The sequence below is a fragment of the Lissotriton helveticus genome, chromosome 2_1 (genome assembly GCF_964261635.1).
Source record: "Lissotriton helveticus chromosome 2_1, aLisHel1.1, whole genome shotgun sequence".
Taxonomy (NCBI): Eukaryota; Metazoa; Chordata; class Amphibia; order Caudata; family Salamandridae; genus Lissotriton; species Lissotriton helveticus.
Genome location: NC_136059.1, coordinates 1,030,707,393 through 1,030,730,640, shown reverse-complemented (window position 1 = coordinate 1,030,730,640; position 23,248 = coordinate 1,030,707,393). Strand labels below are relative to the sequence as shown.

At 49.0% G+C, this 23,248-nt stretch overlaps 2 protein-coding genes across 4 annotated transcripts in view; one reads left to right on the top strand and one right to left on the bottom strand.

The window, feature by feature from the left end:
• RMI1 (RecQ mediated genome instability 1) overlaps window positions 1-16,003 on the bottom strand; it is a 120,121-nt gene extending 104,118 nt beyond the window's left edge. The window contains exon 1 of the mRNA XM_078675811.1: window positions 15,881-16,003. The gene's annotated coding sequence lies outside the window, so the exon portion shown is untranslated. The remainder of the gene's footprint in view (window positions 1-15,880) is intronic.
• Window positions 16,004-16,012: 9 nt separating this feature from the next.
• The window catches only part of QNG1 (Q-nucleotide N-glycosylase 1), a 127,480-nt gene continuing 120,244 nt past the window's right edge, over window positions 16,013-23,248 (top strand). Inside the window, exon 1 of one of the 3 annotated variants that reach the window (XM_078675819.1) lies at window positions 16,013-16,101. In XM_078675819.1, coding sequence (XP_078531945.1) covers window positions 16,013-16,101 — 89 coding nt within the window. The other 2 variants (XM_078675820.1, XM_078675821.1) reach the window with 2 other exon arrangements.

Sequence of the window (23,248 nt, the reverse complement as noted above, 5' to 3'; positions counted from 1 at the left end):
TCTGCCCTCGTAGTCACCAGTCATGGAGTGGAGGCTGAAGGGCATCCTCTTGTGGAGGAGTATTGCTGTGCCGCTGAAATAATTGCTGAAATTGGAAAAATATCTGGGGCACCCCAGCTTGAGGTGAAACATGTGGGATCAGATTTGGGCAAGTGAGTCTCCTGTAAAAAACAACGACAATTTTGTGATGCAGGAGGAGGAGTTACGCGGGCATCCAAGATGGTCGCGTGAGCAGAGGGCTCCCGAGACCCGCGCCGCCCTTCTGCAAATATCCTTAACATATCCTTATTCTGAATATGGGCTTTTGAAGACGAACTCTTGCTGACCTCAACATCCTTTTCAAAATCGAATTTGGACGTCGGGAGCTGTTTCTACACCGACTTCGACTTTTTCGGCCTGCCCCGGACGAGGCTGGGGGATTCTGCTGCTTCACGGGCCGGGGAGTAGTTGAACAACAACGGCCGGAGGGATCCCCCCAGTCGGCCTCATCCTCACTTTCGGTTTCGCTTTCTACCTCGAGCTCCGAGCGGCCGACACTCTCCCAGACTCATTCCGGACCCGGCGCAGCTTTGCCCTGCTGTCGAGCTCTGTCTCTCCTGAGGATTTTGGCCTCCTGCTCTATTGACATTTCACCATTTTTGGCCTATTTCTTGTCTTCATTGGCCCCATCAAGATCGGACATTTTTACCAGGTCTAGAGGGCCCCTTCGGGGCACAGCCTCCAATATGGCCACTAAACCTGAAGTCGAGAAGCGCAAGACAAGGACGCCGGTCCGCGGGGGACATACCCAGACCAACGTCATGGACCGATACACTCAACCGATGGGAACCCCCGGTGGTACCGGCCGTATTCTTGACGACCCCAGGATGGACTCGACCGCGCCTACGGATGTCTCTCTTCGTGAAGTCATGAGTGCCATCACGGGTATGCAGGCCTCTATGGGACAGCAATACGAGGCTCTTGCATCTAAAATAGACACTGTGGCCGTGGATGTCACGCTGATTAGAGCGGACACGGCCAAGACTAATGAGAGGGTGAAGGTGTTGGATTTGAAGACCTCCAGCCTGACCACTGATGTTGCGGACGCGCAGACTGAGATCGGCAACCTGAGATCATCACACGACTTCATGGCCCGTCGACTTGAGGAGCATGAAAACAGGGCCAGGCCCAACAACGTGCGCACATTGGTGTGCCGGAAAACCCTGAGAACTCTGCTGTTGACCTCCTCGTAGAGGACCTGATCTTGAACCATCTGGCTCCCGCCGGACTCAGCAAATTTTTTGCGGTCGAGCGTGCATACCGTTTCCCGGGCGGGAAGGTAAAGTCGGGTGCCCCCCGAGACCAATTGTTGCCAGGCTTTTTCATTTTCGAGATAGAGACGCTATTCTCCAAGCCTCTCGGGAGCATGGCCGCTTGAAGTTCGATAATACCACCGTGAACTTTTATCCGGACTTTACTCCTCAGGTCCAGAGACAGAGACTGGGGTTTCAGGGGGTGAAGAAGCGGCTGTGAGACCTGGGCCTCAAGTACGCTATGCTGTTTCCGGCCCGGCTGTGGATCGAATATGAGGAACGAACCTTCTTCTTTGACCGTCCGGACAGTGTCAGTGACTGGCTTGATTCCTTGCCAAAAAGGGATGATCGATCTGAGCACCCCGGCGGCGCCGAGAGGGGCACGCCGGATCAAGAGGGACATTATGGTTCCCGGCGTCTGCTTTTCTAATCGTTTGTCAGCTGGGTTTTACAATTTGTTCTTTTTACTATTGTTTTTTGATGGGTCCAAGGGTGGTGGGGGTGTAAGGGACTCTTCCTCCTCCGGGGTTCTTCGTGTAGACTAGTTTCATGATTGGGTGACAGGCACACTGCAAGTTGGGGTGGTTTCCAGTTCGAATGCAGGGGTGCAGGGTGGGGGGTGTTGTAACGGGTTCTTGTTGGGGGGTGGGGGTGGGGAGTGTTTGTTTCTTTGTTTCCTTCACATGGCATCGTATTGTTTGCTTAGTTCCTTCTTCTGCGGGGCTTCATGAGGGCGGGTCTCGTGTCCTTTCTCGGGATGGGGGGTAGTGAGTTGAGACTGCTGTCCTGGAATGTCAATGGTTTGGGAGATAGAATAAAACAAGGGGTTGTGCTGCAGTTCCTTCGACGCCACTCCCCTGATACTGTTCTACTGCAAGAAACACATTTAATTGGCAATGCTTGCCAGGCGTTGAATAGACGTGGATATCGACTAGTCGCACATGCCGGATTCACCTCTGGCTCCAGAGGGGTGGGAATTTTGATCAGGTCCTCTCTCCCCCTCGAAATCGACGAGATAATGCTCGACAACAGGGGTCGCTATGCTGTGCTCTCTGGGAGATGGGAGGGTAAGACGCTCTCTGTAGTCACCGTCTATGTCCCTCCGGGCCTACAGGCCACCACCTTTGCTGACCTCGGGCGGCTTCTACTGGGGCTCCCTGAAGGTTTTCTGATTCTTGGTGGGGATTTTAACTCTGTGGTTTCCGGCACTTCTGATCGATACCCCCCTCGGGACTTACCTAGATCACAAATGTGGCTCAGTGAGCTGATCGAAACCTTTGGGCTAACGGACGGTTGGAGACTCATGCATCCCACACAGTTACAATATACGTTCCACTCCGTGGCCCATGGTAGCCTTTCCAGACTAGAATATTTACTCATGCCTGCAGCGCAATCGTCCTCCATCAGGGAGATCCGTCACCTTCCTAGGGGCATTTCTGATCATTCTCCCCTGTGGTTCAGTGTTGAAGCTGGAGTGGGTAGTGAGGGTAGAGTTGCTCCCATAAATCCGTGGTACTTTCGGAATCCTAAGACCCGCTCCGAGCTGGTAAAGGCTGTTGACTGTTACTTTAATGAAAATGTGGGGTCTGTTTCTTCTTCTATCTCATTGTGGGAGGCTTTCAAGACTGTGGTTCGTGAGCATTCATTGTCATTGATTGCTGCTGCCAAAAAGGCTAAATACGAAGAACTTGTTCGCCTCGAATCTGAAATAGCTGTGCTTGAGAGTGATCTGGATGGTGATGTTACCCGTGCTACACTACATTCCCTTAGTTTGAAACAGGCCGATTATAGAGCCCTTGTGACTGACGCTGCGAAAGTCATGAATAGAGAGCAGCAAGGTAGAATATATGATGTGGGTGATAAAGCGGGTAAGCTGATTGCATGGTTGGACAAGAAAGAGCGAATGAATCGGGTCGTGCCTGTGATTGAGAGGTCGACTGGTGAACGTGTTTCTGACCCTGTGGGTATTGTTGAGTGTTTTGTGGATCATTTTCGGATGGTGTATGCCTTGGTCAGTGAAAGGGATGAACATGACTCTCGGCTGTTGTTGCGCGATATTGCCTTGCCCTGCCTCTCTGATGAGGATAGGGCCTTAATGGATGCGCCTATCACAATAGACGAGGTCGCGGCTTCCATCCGTGCCCTCCGGTCGGGTAAGGCCATGGGCCCTAACGGTTTGCCCATTGAGCTCTATAAGCTGCGGCCTGACAAAACGGCGCCTCACTTAAGGGACATGTTCCTTGAGGCTCTTGATTCTGGTGTCCTTCCCGTCGATCAGCGTCTGGGTACCATCGTTGTCATTCGCAAGGAGGGTAAACCACGTGATCGTTGTGCTTCGTATAGGCCCATTTCATTACTCAATGCCGAACCCAAAATACTTGCTAAATTGTTAGCCGCTCGATTGATTAAGGTGATTAGTGACTTGATTCATCCAGATCAATCTGGTTTTATTCCGCACCGGAACACCGCCCTTAATCTTCGGAGGCTCCATGGAGTTCTCGCGAGAGCTGGGACTCTGACGGAGCCGGCCATTTTGGCTTCCCTTGACGCCACTATGGCTTTTGATACCATAGAATGGCCGTATCTTTGGGCTGCTCTCGCTAAGTTTGGGTTCGGTCCGACATTCATTGCCTGGGTGAAGCTTCTATATGAAAGGCCGCTGGCCCAGGTGGTTGTAAACGGGAGGGTCTCCGGCACTTTCACGCTCGAGCGAGGTACTCGACAGGGCTGCCCATTGTCCCCATTGCTTTTTGCCCTTGCTTTGGAACCGCTAGCTGAGTGGCTTCGCTGGGAGCCCTCGTTGAAGGGCGGTCGATGGACTCCCGACTTTGAGGACCGAATCTCCCTATACGCGGATGATATCCTCCTTTACCTCACGTCCCCTCGGAAGTCCCTTAATGTTCTCTTTGATGTTCTGACCTCCTTCTGGAAGAACTCGGGTCTTGTCATCAATTGGACCAAGTCCTGTGTCTATGTTTTGGCCGGAGAGCTCCCTCCATTGCCCAGTAGATTCCCGATTCAGTTGGCTACATCCGGCTTTAAGTATTTGGGTATTTATGTTTCCTTGGATCCTGCCATTCGGTACGAGCGTAACCTTCGAGCCCCTCTTTAGCTGCTCAAGCTTGACGTTGTACGGTGGCGCCAGCTGCCTCTGTCACCCTTGGGACGCGCGGCTCTCTTCAAGATGATGTCGCTACCCAGATTTTTATATGCACTCCAGAACTCCTTTGATCCTATACCTCCTGGCTACTTTCGTGAAGTGGAGGGCCTTCAGAGGCGGCCGATTTGGGATGGGCGTGCGTGCATTGCCCTCTCCAAACTCACTCTTCCATGGTACGATGGCGGCATTGCCCTCCCAGACGTCAGACGTTATTATTGGGCCTTCCAGCTGAGTGCGGTCAATCACGCAACTTATGCCCCCGGTCTAACGCCAGCTTTTGCAATGGATAAGTATCTTTTGCCTGGTGGGAATTTCAACAGGGCGCTATATTCTAAGGGACCCTATACGACTCTAACTGGACCCACTAAAATTGCTGTGCGAGTGTGGCTTGATGCTAATGCTGCTTGGATGGTGTGATAGATTGTCCCGTGCAACTCCGTTGTATGATTCAGATGGTCTGGGCAATTTGTGGAGGACGAAAGGTTTTGATAAATGGGACATGATAGGTATAAGCAAGATTGACGATCTTTGGTCTAAAGGGACTGTTAAGACTTTTGAGGTGCTTAAGATTGAATATGAGCTTGACGACAAGGAATTCTTTCGGTATGTTCAGGTGCGGCACGCCTTGTTGTCTGTTTTCCCCAAGGGGACGTAGATCCCTGAATCCTCGCCTCTCGAGGACCGTATCCTTGACGGCTACGTACCTGATAGTACAATTTCACTGGTCTATAAAAAGCTCATCAACAACAGAGTCGACTTGCTTGTGCGCCTCAGGGCCTTATGGGCTGCTGACGGGTTGGAGTTGGACGATGAGGACTGGCAAACGGCCGTGTCCTCTCCCAAGGAGGTGGCCATCCCTGCCCACCTTCGGTTTGTCCAGCTCAAGATCCTTCATCGCGTGTATGTTACTGGTCCGCGTCTGGTACAAATGGGATACTCTGTGGATGGTCTGTGTAAGCGTGGGTGTGGTATGATTGGTACCTTCCTCCATATACTGTGGGAATGCCCTGAGGTTGCTGCGTTTTGGTCCCGAGTACATACCACCATGGAAAGGGTCATGGGGGTTGTACTCCTCCCTGAGGCCAGACACTGTCTCCTTAATGTATGGGAACCGAATGATTATAACACGGCGCAGATCTGTTGGGCAACCCTCGGAAACATGATTGCGAAAAGGGACATTGCGCAGTTATGGGGTTCCCACAGACTGCCTACACTATCGGCTTGGAAGGAAAATATGGACTGGTGCATGTTCGGAGAAAAGACGGTGTACTTGTCACGGGGTAGACCTAAGAAATGGAATAGAATTTGGTCTCAATGGAATGCTTATCTTGGAAATGTATGTACTCCCCCTCAAGACATCACTCTTAACATCCCTTTGTCTCCCTAGATGGCATTCCAGGTCCTCCCACTTTAATTAAATATATTGCACGGTTTCCTCGCTGTCCCCTCTCCCCCGAGATTGATGTTTGAAATATTGTATGCATATGCTATGGAAGTAATCCCCGATCCCTCATGTTCCCCGGAAATGAATATCTGCCTTGTGAAGTGTGTAATGTTGTTTGTTGTTTTTTTTTTTTTTAAATAAAATTTTTTATAAAAAAAATAAAAATGAAAAAAATTTGTGATGCAACAAATAATGTACAACATGTCTCCTCTTACGGTTATCACTAAGGCCTCTGACATTCCAGGATAATAGGGACAATCCACAGGGACCACTAACATTGCCTAGCTGGGCCATCTAGCGGTCAAGATGGCTATGGCCAGTATGGGCCATTGTGGACAAATGTGAAATTGGACAGTGAGCACAACAGTAAACAACTCAACATATATGTGCAGTGAAACTTCTGTAGTAGGGGATCTCTGTGTATAGTCATAATCTAGTGAATAGTCCCGCCCATGTGCGTGGACCCCGGAGCAATCAAAAATAATCTCTTATAGTGTCAAAAAATGCAGAAATGCATAGACACTTAAGAGAGAATTTAAAGACAGATAATGCAGCCAAAAAGGCTACACTGTCCAGTACTTCAACTAGAAATTCCACCACAAAATCCACAAAACAGCAAAGCCTGTACAGATTTCCCTTGCTCAACAGCAAAATCCCTCAGGAATGATAGAGAGAAGAACCTGGACAGACAAGCCCCATAGGCTGCCATTATGTGGCTTAAATAGGATACTGTGCCTTTAAGGAACCTTCCAGAACCTTCTCCCAGTATCCCAGAATGCATAGCAGGTCCAACTTAGTTTCAGTTCTTTTTTCCGGCTCCTGCAAGCAGGACCCTGGAGCATTGAGCTCTCCCTTTTCAAGGGTTTTGTTGGTGTTTTTACACTAAATTCGATTTTTGGTGCTTTTAAAGTACTTTAGTGACTTTCTTCTTGGGTTCATGCACTCTTTTATTGTCCATAATGCCAGCATTATTTGACAAATGCCCGGAGTGCTCCAGGAAGAAGGCCAAGTCAGACCCCCATGAGGTCTGTATCCTCTGCCTTCCCTCTTCCCACATCCCTGAGGAGTGTGTGATCTGTAGAGGCTTCTCTGGAAGGACCCTGAAGGACAGGAGAAAAATCAGACTCAGGGACTTGAAGAAAGAAGATTGAAGGCACGAGGTGGGTCAGGAGGGGCTCCTTCTGCCCATGCTGAGGCCTCTGGGGGGCTCCCCAGGGGCAGGAAGTCCAGCCCGCGCCCAAGATCTCCGTCTGGGTCAGTTGCGATGACCACGACGTCGAGGGGAAGGTCCACGGCCAGTTCCCGGTCTCCCCAGGGCTCTTGGTTGAGAAAACGTCGCCCGTCGACGTCGAGGGACGTGTTCCGGCCGCCGTCGAAGCCGGTGTCGATCTCCTCGTCGTCGCCGTCGGCGTCGAGTGGTCGACATCGGAGGACCCGGCGTCGGCGCTCGCCGTCGAGGCGACACCGCCGTTCGCCGTCGAGGACATCGTCGTCGAGGGGATCCTCGTCGTCGAGGCCGCCGTCGAGACGGAAGAAGTCTCCGGTGCGGAAGACGTCGACGTCGAGACATTCAATGAGATCGACGTCTAAACGTTCCAAAGAGGTCGAGGTCGCCGTCGAGGCACCATCGCCCGTCGTCGAGATTCCGTGGCTCGTCCATCTGGTCGGGGTCGACGTCGAGACGTCGACACCGTTCGACGTCGAGGAGTGAGAGGCGGTCGACGCCGAAGGGCCGTTCAACGCCTAGGGACCCAGGCTCGCCGTCTGGGCACCGATCTTCGGCGTCAGGAGGTCGAAAAGACAGGCCCAGGACTGTGGGGGGCTCCCCACATTCCGGACAGGATGATGGCTCGCCGGGAACGGCGTATTCCGAGGTATATACCCCGAAGAAGCCTTCAGCGCCTCCTTCACTGCCTCCTTTGCCAAGGGGTCCGCCTCCGAAGGCTCCTACCCCCCCTCCATTGCCTGCTCGACCGGCTCCGCAGGCCCCGCTTCCAGTGACTCCCCCACCCCCGGTTCCACCGCGGGTGGTGTCGATGCCCAAGTTTCCGACGCCGCCGAAGAAGACTCCTAAGTCGAAGCCGAAGCCTCGGACTCCGGAACCGGGGAGGCCGGCGGACCGTCCCAGGCCCAAGAGGTCGAGGTCTCGCTCGGGGAGACGGGACAAGTCTAGAAGTGGACGCGGATCTTCATCGAGATCCAGGCATCGCCATAGGAGGCGTCGGTCCAGGTCACGCTCATCTGGGACCCGTTCTTACTCGCCCACGCTGTCTGATTCGCCGGAGACTAGGGTGTCCCCGATCGACGATATCGGCACATTCCAAGAGGTTCTCCTGCGCGGAGCGGCGAAGTTGGGGATCAAAGTTGAAGCGCCTACGCCTTCGGCTTCTGTCATCTTTGAGACGTTACACAAGAAACACCTGTCTCGCCCCCTACTGCCTCTGGTGCCGGGGCTCCTCGAGCCGGCTGAACAGCTTTTCCTGACGCCGGCGGTTGTGAAGTCTGCGCCTTCCAGGCTCCTCAAGAAATACAGAGCTCCGGACTCGGACCCAGCCTTCTTGAGAAAGGACCCGGCGCCGGATTCGGTCATTGTGACGGCTGCCGGAAGCTTCATGCCACCTCCCCTGCGTCCACGGTGCCTCCGGACAAGGAGAGCCGCTGGATCGACTCTGCTGGGCGAAAAGCGTGTGGTACATCCTCCTCGTCAATGAAGGCTGCCAGTGACTCGGCGTTGTTGGGACGTTACGACCGTGCACTGTGGGACTCAATGGAGCAGTTTGCGGACCTCGTTCCTCGAGACCGCAAAGAGGACTTCATGGAGATCGTCCAGGAGGGGATGCTGGTCTCTAACCAGGCCATTAGCGCCGCGGCGGATATTTCCTTGCTGTCTGCGCACGGATACTGCCACGGGATTAACCAGAGGCGCCATGCTTGGCTCCGGTTGACGTCTCTTAAGCCAGAAGCACAACAACGTGTGGCGAATCTCCCGTTTTCCGGAGATACCCTCTTCGGAAAACACGCGGATGACGAGATGGCCAGGATGAAGGCCGAGGCGGAGACCCTGACGGCGGTGGGCTTGGAGAAGCCCAAGGAGAAGAAACCCTACCGCCAGTTCCAACGGCGGTTCGGGTCGCAGGGTCGTGGAAGAGGGCAGTCTGCCGGACAACATCAGCAGCAGCAACAGCAGCAGCAGTACAGACGGCCCTTCCAGAAACGCCAGGGGGGTAGAGGTAGACAGCAGTCCTCTACCTCTTCCAAGGGCCCGGCCGGGCCTCGACCCTGAGCTGTTACTTCCCCCTCGTCCGTTACCCGCTCCGGTGGGGGGAAGCGTTCAATTTTTTCTGGCAGAGTGGAGAAAAATTACTCAGGACAAGTGGGTGCTGAATATTGTTTGCAATGGATACAGTCTGCGTTTCACCAGCCCTCCTCCATCGATTCCTCCCGTCAGCTCGCAGTATCAACTGCGCGAGCTTCAGGCGGAGGCAGACATTCTGCTAAGGAAAAGGGCGATAGAAGACGTACCTCTGTCTCAACGGGGAAGAGGTCTTTACTCTCGGTTCTTTCTTGTCCGCAAGAAGGACAAGAACGAGTTCAGGCCCATTCTGGATTTGCGACAGGCAAACAAATGGATTCGCAGAGAAAAGTTTCGCATGCTGTCGTTGCATCAGATCTACCCTCAGCTGCAACGAGGAGATTGGATGTGTGCCATGGATCTACAGGACGCATACTTCCACGTGCCCATTGCATGCAAACACAGGAAGTTTCTGCGCTTTCAAGTCGGCACCAATCACTATCAGTACACGGTGCTTCCCTTCGGGCTGAAGTCTGCACCCAGGACATTCTCGAAATGTATGGCAGTGGTAGCGGCACACCTGCGGAACAACAAGGTGTTCGTCTACCCTTACCTGGACGATTGGTTGATCAAGGCCTCCTCCTTCTCGGAAGCTCAGGCACACTTCCAGAAGACGTGCGTTCTCTTGAACAAGCTGGGGTTGCACATCAACATGTCCAAGTCTGTCCCGACTCCGGTCCAATGTATCCAGTACTTGGGAGCCTCCATCAATACGCTGTCAGCAAGCGTGTCTCCTTCGGAAGAGCGACGTTTATCACTCCTTCGGAAGGCTCAGGCTCTCATGTCCGCTCCGTCCACGACAGTGAGGACGGTGTCTTCTCTGCTGGGATCGATGGCCTCGTGTATCTTCCTGACGCCACATGCGCGGCTGCACATGAGGCCGCTGCAGGAGTGCTTGGAGGATCAGTGGGATCAGAGGAGAGGATCTTGGGACTACAAGATACGACTGTCTCTACATGCTCTTCAGTCTCTGAAGTGGTGGTGCTCGAAGGAGAATCTCCTCAGAGGGGTTCCCTTCCACAGGGACATTCCCACGCAGACGGTTGTGACGGATGCGTCTCTCCAAGGCTGGGGAGCGCATTTCGGAGACCTGCAGATTCAAGGGACGTGGTCCCCGACGGAGTCCACGTACCACATCAATTTCTTGGAACTCAGAGCTGTTCACTTGGCACTGAAGGCCTTTCATCCGTCCTTTCAGACCAACTCTCTGCTTGTTCAGACGGACAACACGACAACGATGTATTACCTCAACAAGCAGGGGGGCTCGAGATCGCGCACTCTGTCGCAGGAGGCGCAGGTGATCTGGCACTGGCTTCTGGCTCGAGGACTGTCGATAACGGCCACCCATCTGCCAGGTGTGCAGAATGTTCAGGCAGACGAACTAAGCAGGCTCATTCAGGAAAACCACGAATGGGTCATAAACGACGAAGTACTAGGAGAAGTCTCCGCAAGGTGGGGAACTCCAGACGTAGATCTGTTCGCCACCGCCGAAAACAGCAAATGCCGAGGCTTCGCCTCCAGGTACTACCAGCCGGGGACGCTGGGGAACGCGTTATGGATCAACTGGTCGAACAGCTTTCTGTACCCTTTTCCACCAATTCCCCTGATTCCGGCGGTTCTCATCAAGCTGTCCCAGTCCAGGGCACGGATGATCCTGATTGCCCCGGAATGGCCCAGACAGTGGTGGTTCACGGACCTGCTTCACCGCTCTCTCCTTCCTCACATGAAGCTGCCGTGCAGGCCGGACCTTCTCACGAAATTCGGGGGGCGGATGGTTCACCCCAACCTCTCGTCTTTGAGTTTGGCGGCATGGCTCCTGAAATAGTGCAATATGGCCATCTGAATCTCCCAGAGGATTGTATGGACATACTGAAGGAGGCTAAGCGACCTTCCACTAGGACTTCTTATGCTTACAAGTGGAAGAGGTTTTGCATCTGGTGCAGGTCTAAGAACTATGACCCTACGACATGCAAGGAAGATGTCATCCTTCCATATCTACTACATCGGGCGCAGTCGGGCCTTAATGTCCATTCCATTAAGGTTCATCTGGCTGCTTTGACTGCCTACAGGAAAGGCCCTTCACTGACTTCCTTCTTCCAGATCCCTGTGATCAAAGATTTTTTGGAAGGCTTGAAGAAAGTGTTCCCTCCTGTCAGGCTTCCTTCGCCTTCGTGGGACTTGAATGTGGTGCTGTCCAGATTGATGAAGGAGCCTTTTGAACCCATTCATAAGGCTTCGTTGCAGCACCTGTCCTGGAAGGCTGCGTTCCTCGTGGCCATTACATCGGCCCGCAGGGTGAGTGAGATTCAGGCGTTGTGTTTCCAAGAACCTTATACTGTGTTTCATGCTGCTAAGGTTGTTATGCGTACTCACCCTAAATTTCTTCCCAAGGTTGTTTCTGATTTTCATATCAATCAGACTATCACTTTGCCTACGTTCTTTCAGAATCCGTCATCTCCAGCGGAAAGGTCTTTACATTCCCTGGATGTGAGGAGGGTGCTGAAGTTTTATCTTGATAAGACTAAAGATATTCGTAGGTCAGACCAATTGTTCATTAATTATGGCTCAGTCAGGACAGGTCTCGCTACCTCTAAACAGTCCATCTCGAGGTGGATTGTGTCCTGCATACAATTGTGTTACTGCAAAGCTAATAAGACCTTAGGGGGTAAACCTAAGGCTCATTCCACCAGAGGCAAAGCTGCCACGACAGCTATGCTTCGTAATGTTCCCTTTGCAGAGATCTGTAAGGCGGCCACTTGGAAGTCGGTCCATACCTTTGCTAAGCATTACTGCCTGGACACTGATGCCAGGGCAGACGCTCAGGTTGGGCAGGCTTCGCTGCGGAATTTGTTCGCACGATAGTGGCGTAATTTCATACTCTCCACCGCCGCTTGATGTGGGGATGGGCTTGCCATTCTATTCACTAGATTATGACTATACACAGAGATCCCCTACTACAGAAGGAGTAGTTTCTGTCCTGTAACTCCAGTTCTGTAGTAGGGGTATCTCTGTTATAGTCATAAGCGCCCTCCCGCCTCCCCGGTGGAGATTTGTTCAGGTACATAATGCTACAGGTCTGGCGTTGTTTACGCCTTCAAAAAGAACTGAAACTAAGTTGGACCTGCTATGCATTCTGGGATACTGGGAGAAGGTTCTGGAAGGTTCCTTAAAGGCACAGTATCCTATTTAAGCCACATAATGGCAGCCTATGGGGCTTGTCTGTCCAGGTTCTTCTCTCTATCATTCCTGAGGGATTTTGCTGTTGAGCAAGGGAAATCTGTACAGGCTTTGCTGTTTTGTGGATTTTGTTGTGGAATTTCTAGTTGAAGTACTGGACAGTGTAGCCTTTTTGGCTGCATTATCTGTCTTTAAATTCTCTCTTAAGTGTCTATGCATTTCTTCATTTTTTGACACTATAAGAGATTATTTTTGATTGCTACGGGGTCCACGCACATGGGCGGGACTATTCACTAGATTATGACTATAACAGAGATACCCCTACTACAGAACTGGAGTTACAGGACAGAAACTACTCCTTCTCCCACCCCCACCCCCCACCTACCGTCACCACGAAAAAGGCAAGGTAGAAACCCCTTTATACAGCAGAACATGATATACCAAGTAATCTTAAGCAGTAATCAAATACCCCTGAAGAGGTATATCCAGATCACTAGAAACAGACCAAAGGTGTACACCATGGGGGGTAGCGACGCCACGTCAGTCAAAAAGCCATCTGAAACATTTCATGTGGTTAGATACTACTATTCCCAAATACCTTACTGAACAAAGAAGCGACAATCAGTTCAATAAAGTCAGCCAGTTCCTGTGTTTGAAAAGAGGTCCATGCTTGCATTGGAGCCGCTGCATGGGGGGGGAGGACCTTGCGCGATCTGTGATTGTCTGGCCATTATTTTGCCTGTGCGCTTGGCAGAAGTCTTGCGCCTCCGTGGGGCTATCAAAGATGCGGGTCCTGCCGTTGACATCCACCCTCAGTCTAGCTGGGTCTATGCCGTATTTTAGGCCTAAGTTCCGTAGGGTGGCCTTGACCCCGTTATATTTTCAACGTGCTTCTTGTACCATAATCCTGAAATCGGGGTATAGTGACAGTTTAGAGCCCTGCCATGTGGTGTCCCCGGGCTCCCTGGCGAGGCAGAGCACAGTGTCCCGGTCTCTAAAGTTCATGAGACGTGCAATGATGGGATACGAGGGAGGCCGAGGGCCATGTGCGGTGGGCACATTCTACCACGAACCCTTGGGTAAAGGACTCTCTCCCAAAGAGGTCTGCGAGCATGGATTCCACAAAGATGTCTAGGCGGCCTGTGGCGGTTATCTCAGGTACACTTAAAATGCGGATGCTGTTCAGTCTACTGCGAGCTTCGAGATCTTCGTTCTTCATCGCTACTTCTTTAAGGATACGTTCTACTCGGTCTAGGCATTTAAGGGACTGCGCAGTGCCGTCTTCTATGTCGGAAACGCGAGCCTCTACTACGACGAGGCGTTGGTTGTGCACTTATATCTTGGCCCCCAAGCTCTCAAGACTTTTGTCCAGGGCGTCAAATCGCCCATCTAGCGTCTTGAAACCAGCCCTCATCTCGTGTGGTAGGGATGCAGAAGGAGGGCGGCATCATCTCCATGTTCCGTGCCCTGCCCACCATCCGCCATTTTGGAGCAGCCCTCTGGAATTCTGTCAGCCAACTTCTCAAATGGGAGAGTTCTTTGCTTAGGGTCTTTGCGGCCCATGCCGCTGTGTAGCTATGTGAGAGGGGGCAGCATCAGATGGCCACCACCATGATGTTTCGTAGTAGACAGGTCAGTTCAAACCTTCCACTGTCTAGTGAACAGTGAGAGGCGAGGCAGGGCCAATGCGTGTAAGTAGCAGGCATAAGTAGCCAGATATTGGGAAGGTGGTGTGACCTGGAAGGGCGAGCATGTGGACCGGGGCTCCAGAGTGTGTGGTTTTTCCCTGGTGAACTCCTTTACCGCGAGGGGTGAGAGGTCCCCCCGCGTGAGCTCGGAGGGCTGTCGTCAGGAAGTGCGAGGGCCGCAGGAGAGTGCTGCAGTTCCCTGGTGTAATGATCAAATTGCAGCTAGCGCTGTGTGTTAATGCGCTATGTGCGAGGTGGCTGTGGACCCTGTGCTGCAGAGGGTCGCTGGAACGGTATGCCTGGACTTTGGGCGCTGCATCTGGAGGCCGTTCAGTGTGTTGAGTGCGCAGGAGGAGGCAACCGGGTGCATGGAGCATTGATTCCACTCACGCCTCCCCCCGGTTCCACGCCAGCGTGACCGGTTGGTCGCCTCCCGGACCCGCCCGCGGGGTCTTTGGAAGAAGGCCGTAACTTGCGGAACGAACCAGGGGCAGTCAAACGCGACCGCACCCCGCAGGGGGTAGAAGGTAGGTTGGGTGGAGGCATACGATATCGTGGACCCGCGCCCTGTGCACTCACCTCTGGTAGGGTCAAGTGCTTCCAGCAGGTTCTGATTTTTGGCCTCACTTTCCCCTCAGCAGCGCGCCATATGGAGTGCCTCTAAACATGGCCGATGTTCGCTCCGTTTCAGGTCTCGCCAGATGTCGGGCACTCATCTGCATGCGGATGGTAGCGCAGAGCACAGCACTCTCTGGTCAAGCCAATGGTGTTAGGCTGGATACGTTGCAGGCCGCATATGTGGGGGAAATTGCTGCTGCGTTGGTGTCGACTGGCGGAGCTTTGACGCCACGCTGCCATCTTGGTTGGCGGCTTGGCCACGCCCCCAGAGGGTGTTCCTTTCACATTGGAAGGCCCGTATTTAATGGGCCAGGTGAGTATGAAAGACAAGTTTTTGTTTTTTAGTCACTGATGAACAGGTGCGCTGTGGATGGGCTGGTGGCAAGATTTCAGACTGAGGATGCATTCATGGTTGAACTTATTACTGGTCCGGCGGTCAGCTGAAGGGGTTACGGGGTGTGGAGTCTATGAGAGTTGGAAAATAGTTATGAAATCAAGATGAAGTTGGTTGAAAGGTGTTACCCTTGGGGCCTGCGAGTAGCAGTTTAGGGGTGAGTGAGATCTGGTACACTGATGTGAAATGATGTCAACTAGTTTAGCCTTTAAGACATATTCCAAGGTTGTATGTAATTGTAATGCATACCTGCATCAGTAAAGGGGCCTTTTCCACATTATATGAGTGTCCTTCTTGGGTTCCTGCCACCACGCTTGAATATGAGCAGTGGAAGGATGCAGATCAGCCAATCAAAAGGATTGTAAAAAGGCTATGCTTCAGCGGAGGGCCAAACACAAGAAGTGGAAAGCAAGACATCCAATGAAAATAAAATCTTGCAAATAGGGAAATAATAAAGCCAACCAATGGTAAGCAATGGGAAATGTATGTCTGTAATAAGCATGACCCATCGGCATTAGGAGAAAGCTTTAAACCGATGAGTTCAATTGTGCATGTAATTGAGAGCTTACTACCCCTGACAAGGAATCGAATGTTTATGAAGTGTGTGTGCTTTTGCTTTTATCTCGATTTCTTCACCCTGGCGCGGTGTGCCGCCGCGTTGCGAATGATCTTAACTAAATAATACGTTCGGAACATACCTTACATATAAAACAGTAGTTTAAAGTTGTTCTGTTGTTATTTAAATAAGACCTTACCTTGTAAGTGCTGCTTACATTGCAGACACCCATGGTAAAAATATTCACACATCCGGTCAAAGTATGTAGATTTAAAGTAGTCTCAGAATAATTTTTGTCTCCAAGTCCACATCAGGAACTACCGTTTGAGGCATGATGGGGCTGCTTCCTCCCTCCTCTCCGGAAGTGACTTTTTGCCCGCACCACGCTTCAAGGCGCCGCACGGCAAAGAAGAAAGAACGGTGAGAGCATCGCTGGGAAGCTAAACCCTGATGGATTAAACCCAGATCTTTTGACTAGGTGTGAGTGTTTGATTGGTTCAGATGCTCAGTTCATCGCCACCCCCTTTTGTACCGGTCAGTTTTTCTTGGGCAACGAGTTAAATCGGTTTACAAGAGAATTCGTGGTTTTACTGTTCGGCCAGCTCCCCGTGGACTTCGAACAGCGGTAGGGCACGGGAAGATGTAGTGAACTGTGCGCTGCGGACTTTGTACTTAAGCACAGATGAACACGTAGAATGGAGAGCAGGCGCTGACCGCTAAATGAGATCTTGTTTGTTGTCTTCACTTTTTAAGGTTTTCATTTATACCCTGCCTCAAAAGATTGCCTGACCTGGCACTGACTGTATTATTTTTTCAGATGGTTAATGGAATGGTAGCCGATACGCTGTCTCCGCAGTTGGGCGTAGGTTGTGCCCCCAGATCCTAGGACAGGTGTGTTATTTAACATGAGTTTTCGTAGCGTGGTGGTACTGATCCCTGGCCCCTCGAAACACAAGCAATGGCAAAGTTAATAGGTCTGGCTTGTTTTATGTGTTCTTCGTTGTAATTGATATATGCTGTATGATATGCACAAACGGAAAGCAGAGATAAAGGAGCCCATATGCACACGGATCATGCCCAGCCGCACTCACAGAGACTACAAGTATACAGACAAAAATGCATGTGTAGTCAGACAATTAACATGGGCAGGTGCAGACAAGGTGGATGCCCGTTTGATGTTTGCATGCATAGATGAATACATCCATGGTTAGATAACAGAGCTAACAAAGTGGGATGAAAAAACGGAGGGAGGTCTCTCAAAGGGGCGTGCCCTATGTAAATAAGGGCGTGGTTTAAACATGTAAACTAAAAATCTGTTCTTAGCATAGTTTGCCACCCGACTGGTATTTTGTTGTTTCTGTCATTGCATCCAGATATATACTACAAGTAACATTATACCTACAACAAGCCAGGGATGTTGTCTTTGTCAATGGTTGTTGGTTGCATAAGATAAAAAAGCAATAGCTATGGCTTCTTTGAATATAATACTGAAAATGCTTCAGTTCTGAAATGATGAGACTGTAAAATACCTATAACGAGTATCTTTGAAGCTACATCAAAGGCAGTGAAGAGAGGTACTGCTGAAAAGTTAAGATTATTTTTCCACCCTGAGGGTGAGGCCAGGGCAAAAATTGAGAGCCCTAAAGCGACCCGTCTCAGCTCCTGCTTTTTAGAGCTGCCAGATGACTGGGTGTGTAAACATGTGGGTACAGCTATTTTCACAGGGTAGACGCCTTCCACCCTGCCAAGAAGCTGGGCCCCACAGAAAATTGCTGAATTTGTCCTGGTGTAGTTTTCAGATTCCGGATACGTTCAGCAGCGCCTGCACGTTGTCTGCTTTCCTTTACCAGCAGCAACATGCAGGCATGAGGGATGCTTTTAGGTCTCTCCTACGCAGCGCGCATACGCTGCATAGGAGACCTTTAGCCGTCGTACAGCTCTTTTTCCAAGCACATACTCGTGCTTATGGCGGCATACAGTGTTACAGGGATTCTGCTCAGACACAGAACTGTGCATAGAGATTCAGGACCTCAGTGAATGGGGTGTGCGAAAACTCACCTTAGTACCCAAAATCCCCTACCAGACTAGCAATCCGTGTCACATTAGCTCTTCGTCCTATAGCAAAGAAACCAATGATTAGACAACCTAGAACATGCGTTTTAGGATCATCTCAGGAATGGTACGAAGTGAAAACACTCTTTTGTTATACGTTCATACCAGTCCACAACAGGAGTAAAATAGAGACACAGTAAGGTTAAAATGTTTATTTTAACAACGTAATCTCAAGCGCAGTATTTTAATCAACATAAGCATACATATGATTAAGAATAATACGGTCAGCATGGTTACAATTCCATAAAATACAAAAGGAGGAATCATATTACAATGATAGTGCAAAACAGGTGATAAAAGTGCCTATTTGAAGCACCCTCCCTATCTAGGAACTATGTATTATAAAACTATAGAAGGTCTCTTGAGCTTTCTTAGGGGGACCCATTTACCTGTCCGTTCAGTAAGTGTAAATTACATCAGGATCGGTTAGTCTCTCTGTATGCCTGGAATCTTCCAAGTGTGTTCAATTCTGGAAAGTGTGCTATGATAAAGGTGCCAGAATCCTACTCGGCTTGCAGCTGCCAAATTGTTGTGTCTAGAATGTGTTACACGGACACGCCGATAAACGGGCTCGCACGTTATGATAACCTTGGCGGCTCAGCACTCACTGTACAGACTGGGGGCACAATGTATGTCTAGAGATGTCAAAAAACAAAACTTTTCTCATGTATAGACCTTCGTTAAAGCTAACTCTTCAAACAGCTCGGCAGTGTCATGTGCAAAAAAGCAGCAAAACGGAAAATGGCGTTTAAACTCCTAATAAGCCATGCTAACTTAACATGCACACAGAAAGAGGCCCATAAACCACACTACAATAGCTTGCGGAAGTGCGCAGCAGGGTGCCACAAGCACAAGTGTGTGCTTTGAAAAAGAGCAAACAGCTGCTGCTTAGCGCCAGCGTGCACTCCCCCACCCCTCCTCTCACAACACCAATCTGTTTCATCCTATACGCTCTTGCCTCAAGGGCTAACATTTTGTCTCGAAACTTGAAATGACTTTGATCTGTATGCCTTTGAGCTCCGGGAGGCCTCTGTGGAGGCAGCTGCACTCGCGATTTACAAATGCCAATGAATGATTGATTGATATGAACATTTTATTAAATCACTTTAGTATAGCGGTAAAAGAAAAGCATCAGGTTACCTCGAATCTTTAGTGGACTATCCATCTGCAAATAAAATAGCTAAACACCGTTCACCTTTTACCTACATAACAATCTGTCTTAGGAAATGTGGCAGTCTGCCGTGTCTCGCTCTGTGTTTTCTCAACAAAGCTCTGTTTGTTCCACAATCTCAGGGCTGCAAAAAACATGGGACCAGGGGGAATGGGTCTGACCCCTCCTACCACCCAGCCCCAGCAAATATTCACCGGCTGTTGGCGCCGCCCTCTTTTATGCACGTCTTCTAAGGGACAGACAGCGCGCGCAGGGCAGATTGGTTGTTAGAGATGGTAGTCTTGTTTCAAACTCCATGAACGGTTAATACTATAAAAACAGGGAGCTGGCCTCGAATCGAAACTAGAAACTCTGCCTTCATTACACACAACCCTGGGTCAGAATGCAAAACTGTTCTTCCAAGCTGTATTTGAGACAGAACCACAACATTCCTGCGCCACTCTTGACATCGTAGAAGCCGTTCGCAATGGACGCCAGCCCCAGCTCAAGAAACGCTGTAAGGCATCTCGGCGCATAACAGGCACCAGACGTGTTTATTTTAAAATCACTCAGGCGCTCAAATTCCACTGACTCCAAGAGTGCATTTGATGCAGCGCCATTAAAACACCTTTTACGAGCTTTTTAGACCGGAGACAGCCAAGGCCTTTTACAACCGGGCTGCTCAGCACGATTTAATGTACATTTTCACTGTTTGCCACTATATAATCAGAATAAACACTTCTGGTCTCAGATAAATTTACTGACACTCGGAAAAAACACACATCAAAATGCTGGGATAAACGAGGAAGAATGGGTAGACCACATAAAGGGTATGTATAAAGAATCAAAACCTAATCCAACCCCAGGTACTCCAACGTCAAAAAAGGGCAGTTGGAGGCAAATAGAACAAAAAGCCCAAAGTCTCCCTTTGGGCCTAAATGCAAATAACAAACTAATCTCCCAGAAAAATAAAAGCTCCAACAATTTAATAGAAGTAAACGAACTAATAAAAATCATCAGGAAGCTAAACTTGGAGGGCGCCCCAGGACCAAATGGCATTCCAAATGCCCTCTTCAAGGGAGAAGCTTCATATTGGGCTCATTATTTTTCCCCACTCTTTAATGAATTGTTTGAAACAAATGGAATCCCTGAATCCAGGAGGGGAAGTATCATACAGCCAATTTTCAAAGGGGGAAAGTCATCAATGCCGATCAATTATAGATTAATTGCCTTAATTGATGTCGAAGCAAAGCTATATGCAAGTTGCCTACTAACCAAACTAAAAAAATGGTCCGATGAAAATACCCGCGTCCCGAGATCTCAAACAGGGTTTCGGGTGGGTTCAGGAACTCTAACAAATCTAACGGCATTAACCCTGTTAGCCGAAAAAGCCAAATTAAAAAAACCCTGCCTGTTCGCCTGTTTTGTGGACCTCAAGCAAGCCTTCGACAGCGTACCCCGTGAAATTCTTTGGGAAAAACTCGCCAGCTGGGGCATCCCCATAAATCTGTTAAAGGCCATCAGAGAATTATATTTGTGTACATGGAGCCGGGTAAAAGTGGGATATGGCCGGTGGGTAACGAAGAAAATAAACACCCAAAATGGCCTGAAACAGGGGTGCGTGCTAGCTCCTATGCTTTTTAACCTGTACATATCTGATCTTGAAGATGCCCTTTTGGAAATCAATAGTCACCCTCCATCGATTGGCAATGAGGAAATTAGGTGCCTTCAGTACGCCGATGATTTAGTACTTCTAAGTCAAACGCAAATCGGTCTCCAAAGAGGAATGAATGCCTTAGTCAAATATTTAACAGTACAAGGGCTAGAACTGAATTTAACAAAAACAAAGGTCGTACGGCTAGTTGATGCCAAAAACAAGAAATTCACATTGTATATAGAGCGGAAGAAAGTAGAAATAGCTGCTTCATACAAATATATTGGATTTATGGTAGAACGAAAATTAACCTACAAATCACAGCTTATTTTAATGAAGTCAAAATCTCAAAATATGATACATGGCTTCAATGTATTAAAAAAGAAATTAAGCTGTCCATCATATGGCAATTTATTAACAGTTATGCAGGCACAGTTAATACCAACAGTAACCTATGGAACTGAAATAATGAAAGGATGTGAAATCACGGCTTTAAACGAGATTCAAACAAAAGTATATAAAAAAGTCTTCCATATCCAGCAAAGCGCATCGCCTGCTCATGTGCGGCTAGAGTTTGGCTTATTAGACCAGGAATTTCGCAGTAAAGGAGCTTTTATAAAACTGTGCTGGAGGTTGCGTGCCTCTGCTAGTGGAACTATAGATCATCTATGCTAGAAAGAAATAGAAAGTCAAAAAGGAAAGAAAACGCAAGGTTCCTGGGGTAGTTACTTAAACCAGGTGATAACTGACCTCTCCGCTTTAGATATTTGGAATCTTAGCATAGGAAAAAAGGAATTCAACAAACTAATTAACATCACAATAAAATGTTTGTCTCATTCAAAGGACGAGAACACCCTACTACAGAGACGGCATGCCTGGACAGTCATTAACTCATATGGGAAAAAGAAGCCCCAGGAATATCTATCAGCATATTTCTCACGTACTTTAAAACATCAATTTATGAGGTTGCGGCTGGGCATGTGGGAAACAAAAGACTTAATCCCAGCATGGAAGGATAAAAGGAAAAATCGAGGCTGCAGACTATGCGGTTATAAAGATGAATCCATTCAACACATTTTCTGTGTATGCCCTGTCTTACTAAAAGAACGGAAAGCACTTTTAAAATCTCTACTGAACAATTTGAATATACGCTCATGCAGGGAAGCGGTAATCACCTGGCTAAGTGGAACCTCAATCCCACTAGCATGTAGAGGGGTGAAATTTTTAAACGTGTTTTTAAAGAAAATCGGTTGAAATTACAAAGAGAGTAAAAAAATATTCTCTAAAAACTAAATTTTAAACATTAGATGCATAAAAGTAACTTATTGACTATTTTTTATGATTAAGCAAGCTATTCTATGTGTATATATGTCGTAGTATTATTTAAAAACTGTTATTTGGTGTAATGGTTTTGTTTTTAAAAAGAACGATCACCCAAAATAAAAATCTTAAAATCTTTAAATCTTAATCAGAATAAATTCCCAGAAGATCTTACTCACATTTTTTAGCAACTTTAAAAGTGCGATCCTTACGGACAGATATAGTGAAATCGCCGTTGATATCGTTAGAAACGTGAATAACTTGTGATGTTGGCTGTCTGTGTTCAGGTCTGGTGATGGCACATATTATTTAGTCCAAACCAGCTTAACTCAGGGCATCAAAAAATGAACCATTTAACTGGAAAAAAATCAACAAAATATGACACAAAATGCATCACAGACATTCGAGATATAATGTACCCCCATATGAAGTTTGAACATGTGTAGCGTACCTCTCTCTCTCTCTCCCCCACTCTACCTCTCTCCCACTCTACCTCCATCTACCTCTCTCTCTACATCTCTATCTACCTCTCTCTACCTCTCCACCTCTCTCTACCTTTCTAACTCTCTCTCTCTACCTCTCTACCTATCTATCCCTCTCTACCTCTCTCTACACCCTTCTCTCTACACCCGTCTCTCTCTACCCCTCTTTCTCTACCTCTCTCTACACACCTTCTCTCTACCCACCTCTCTCTCTCTATATATATACACACACATCTCTCTCTCTCTCTACACACCTCTCTATCTCTCTACATCTAAGTGGCAGCCGGAGCCTGATAGCGCTGCTTGTTCTTTTAATTAAAAAAAAGAAGCATTGGCATAGCCAATAGGTTTCGTCTTTGGGGCCTTATAAGTGTTTAACCATGCAACAGTTAATGTTGTTGCACCAAGGATATTGTGCTTCATAACTAAATACTTATAAGGTCCCAAAAGTGAGACCTATTGGCTATGCCAAAGCTTGTTCATTCTTACCTCTATCTTGGCCAAAGAAAAAGGCAGAAGTGAAGGGGCCATCAGGCCTCCCTCTTATCGAGTATCCTGACTGGAGGTGGCATGGAACCTCACACTTAAATGCAACAGAGGGGAAACAAAGACTCACAGCTTGTTATCTCTTCACGGTACTTAATAGAGGCATGCTCTTGACTTTCATGCACTGAATGAAAGTCAGATGTGTTTGTCAGTCCCAGTATTTACTCAAATAACAATTTAAATAGCATTGTTTTATTTCGTTATCACTACTTATCCAGATGCAGGGTGTCAGAGCGCTTTACATAACTCACACATTATACATTGACAATAAATCATGTAATTGAGTGAATCAATGTACAAGAT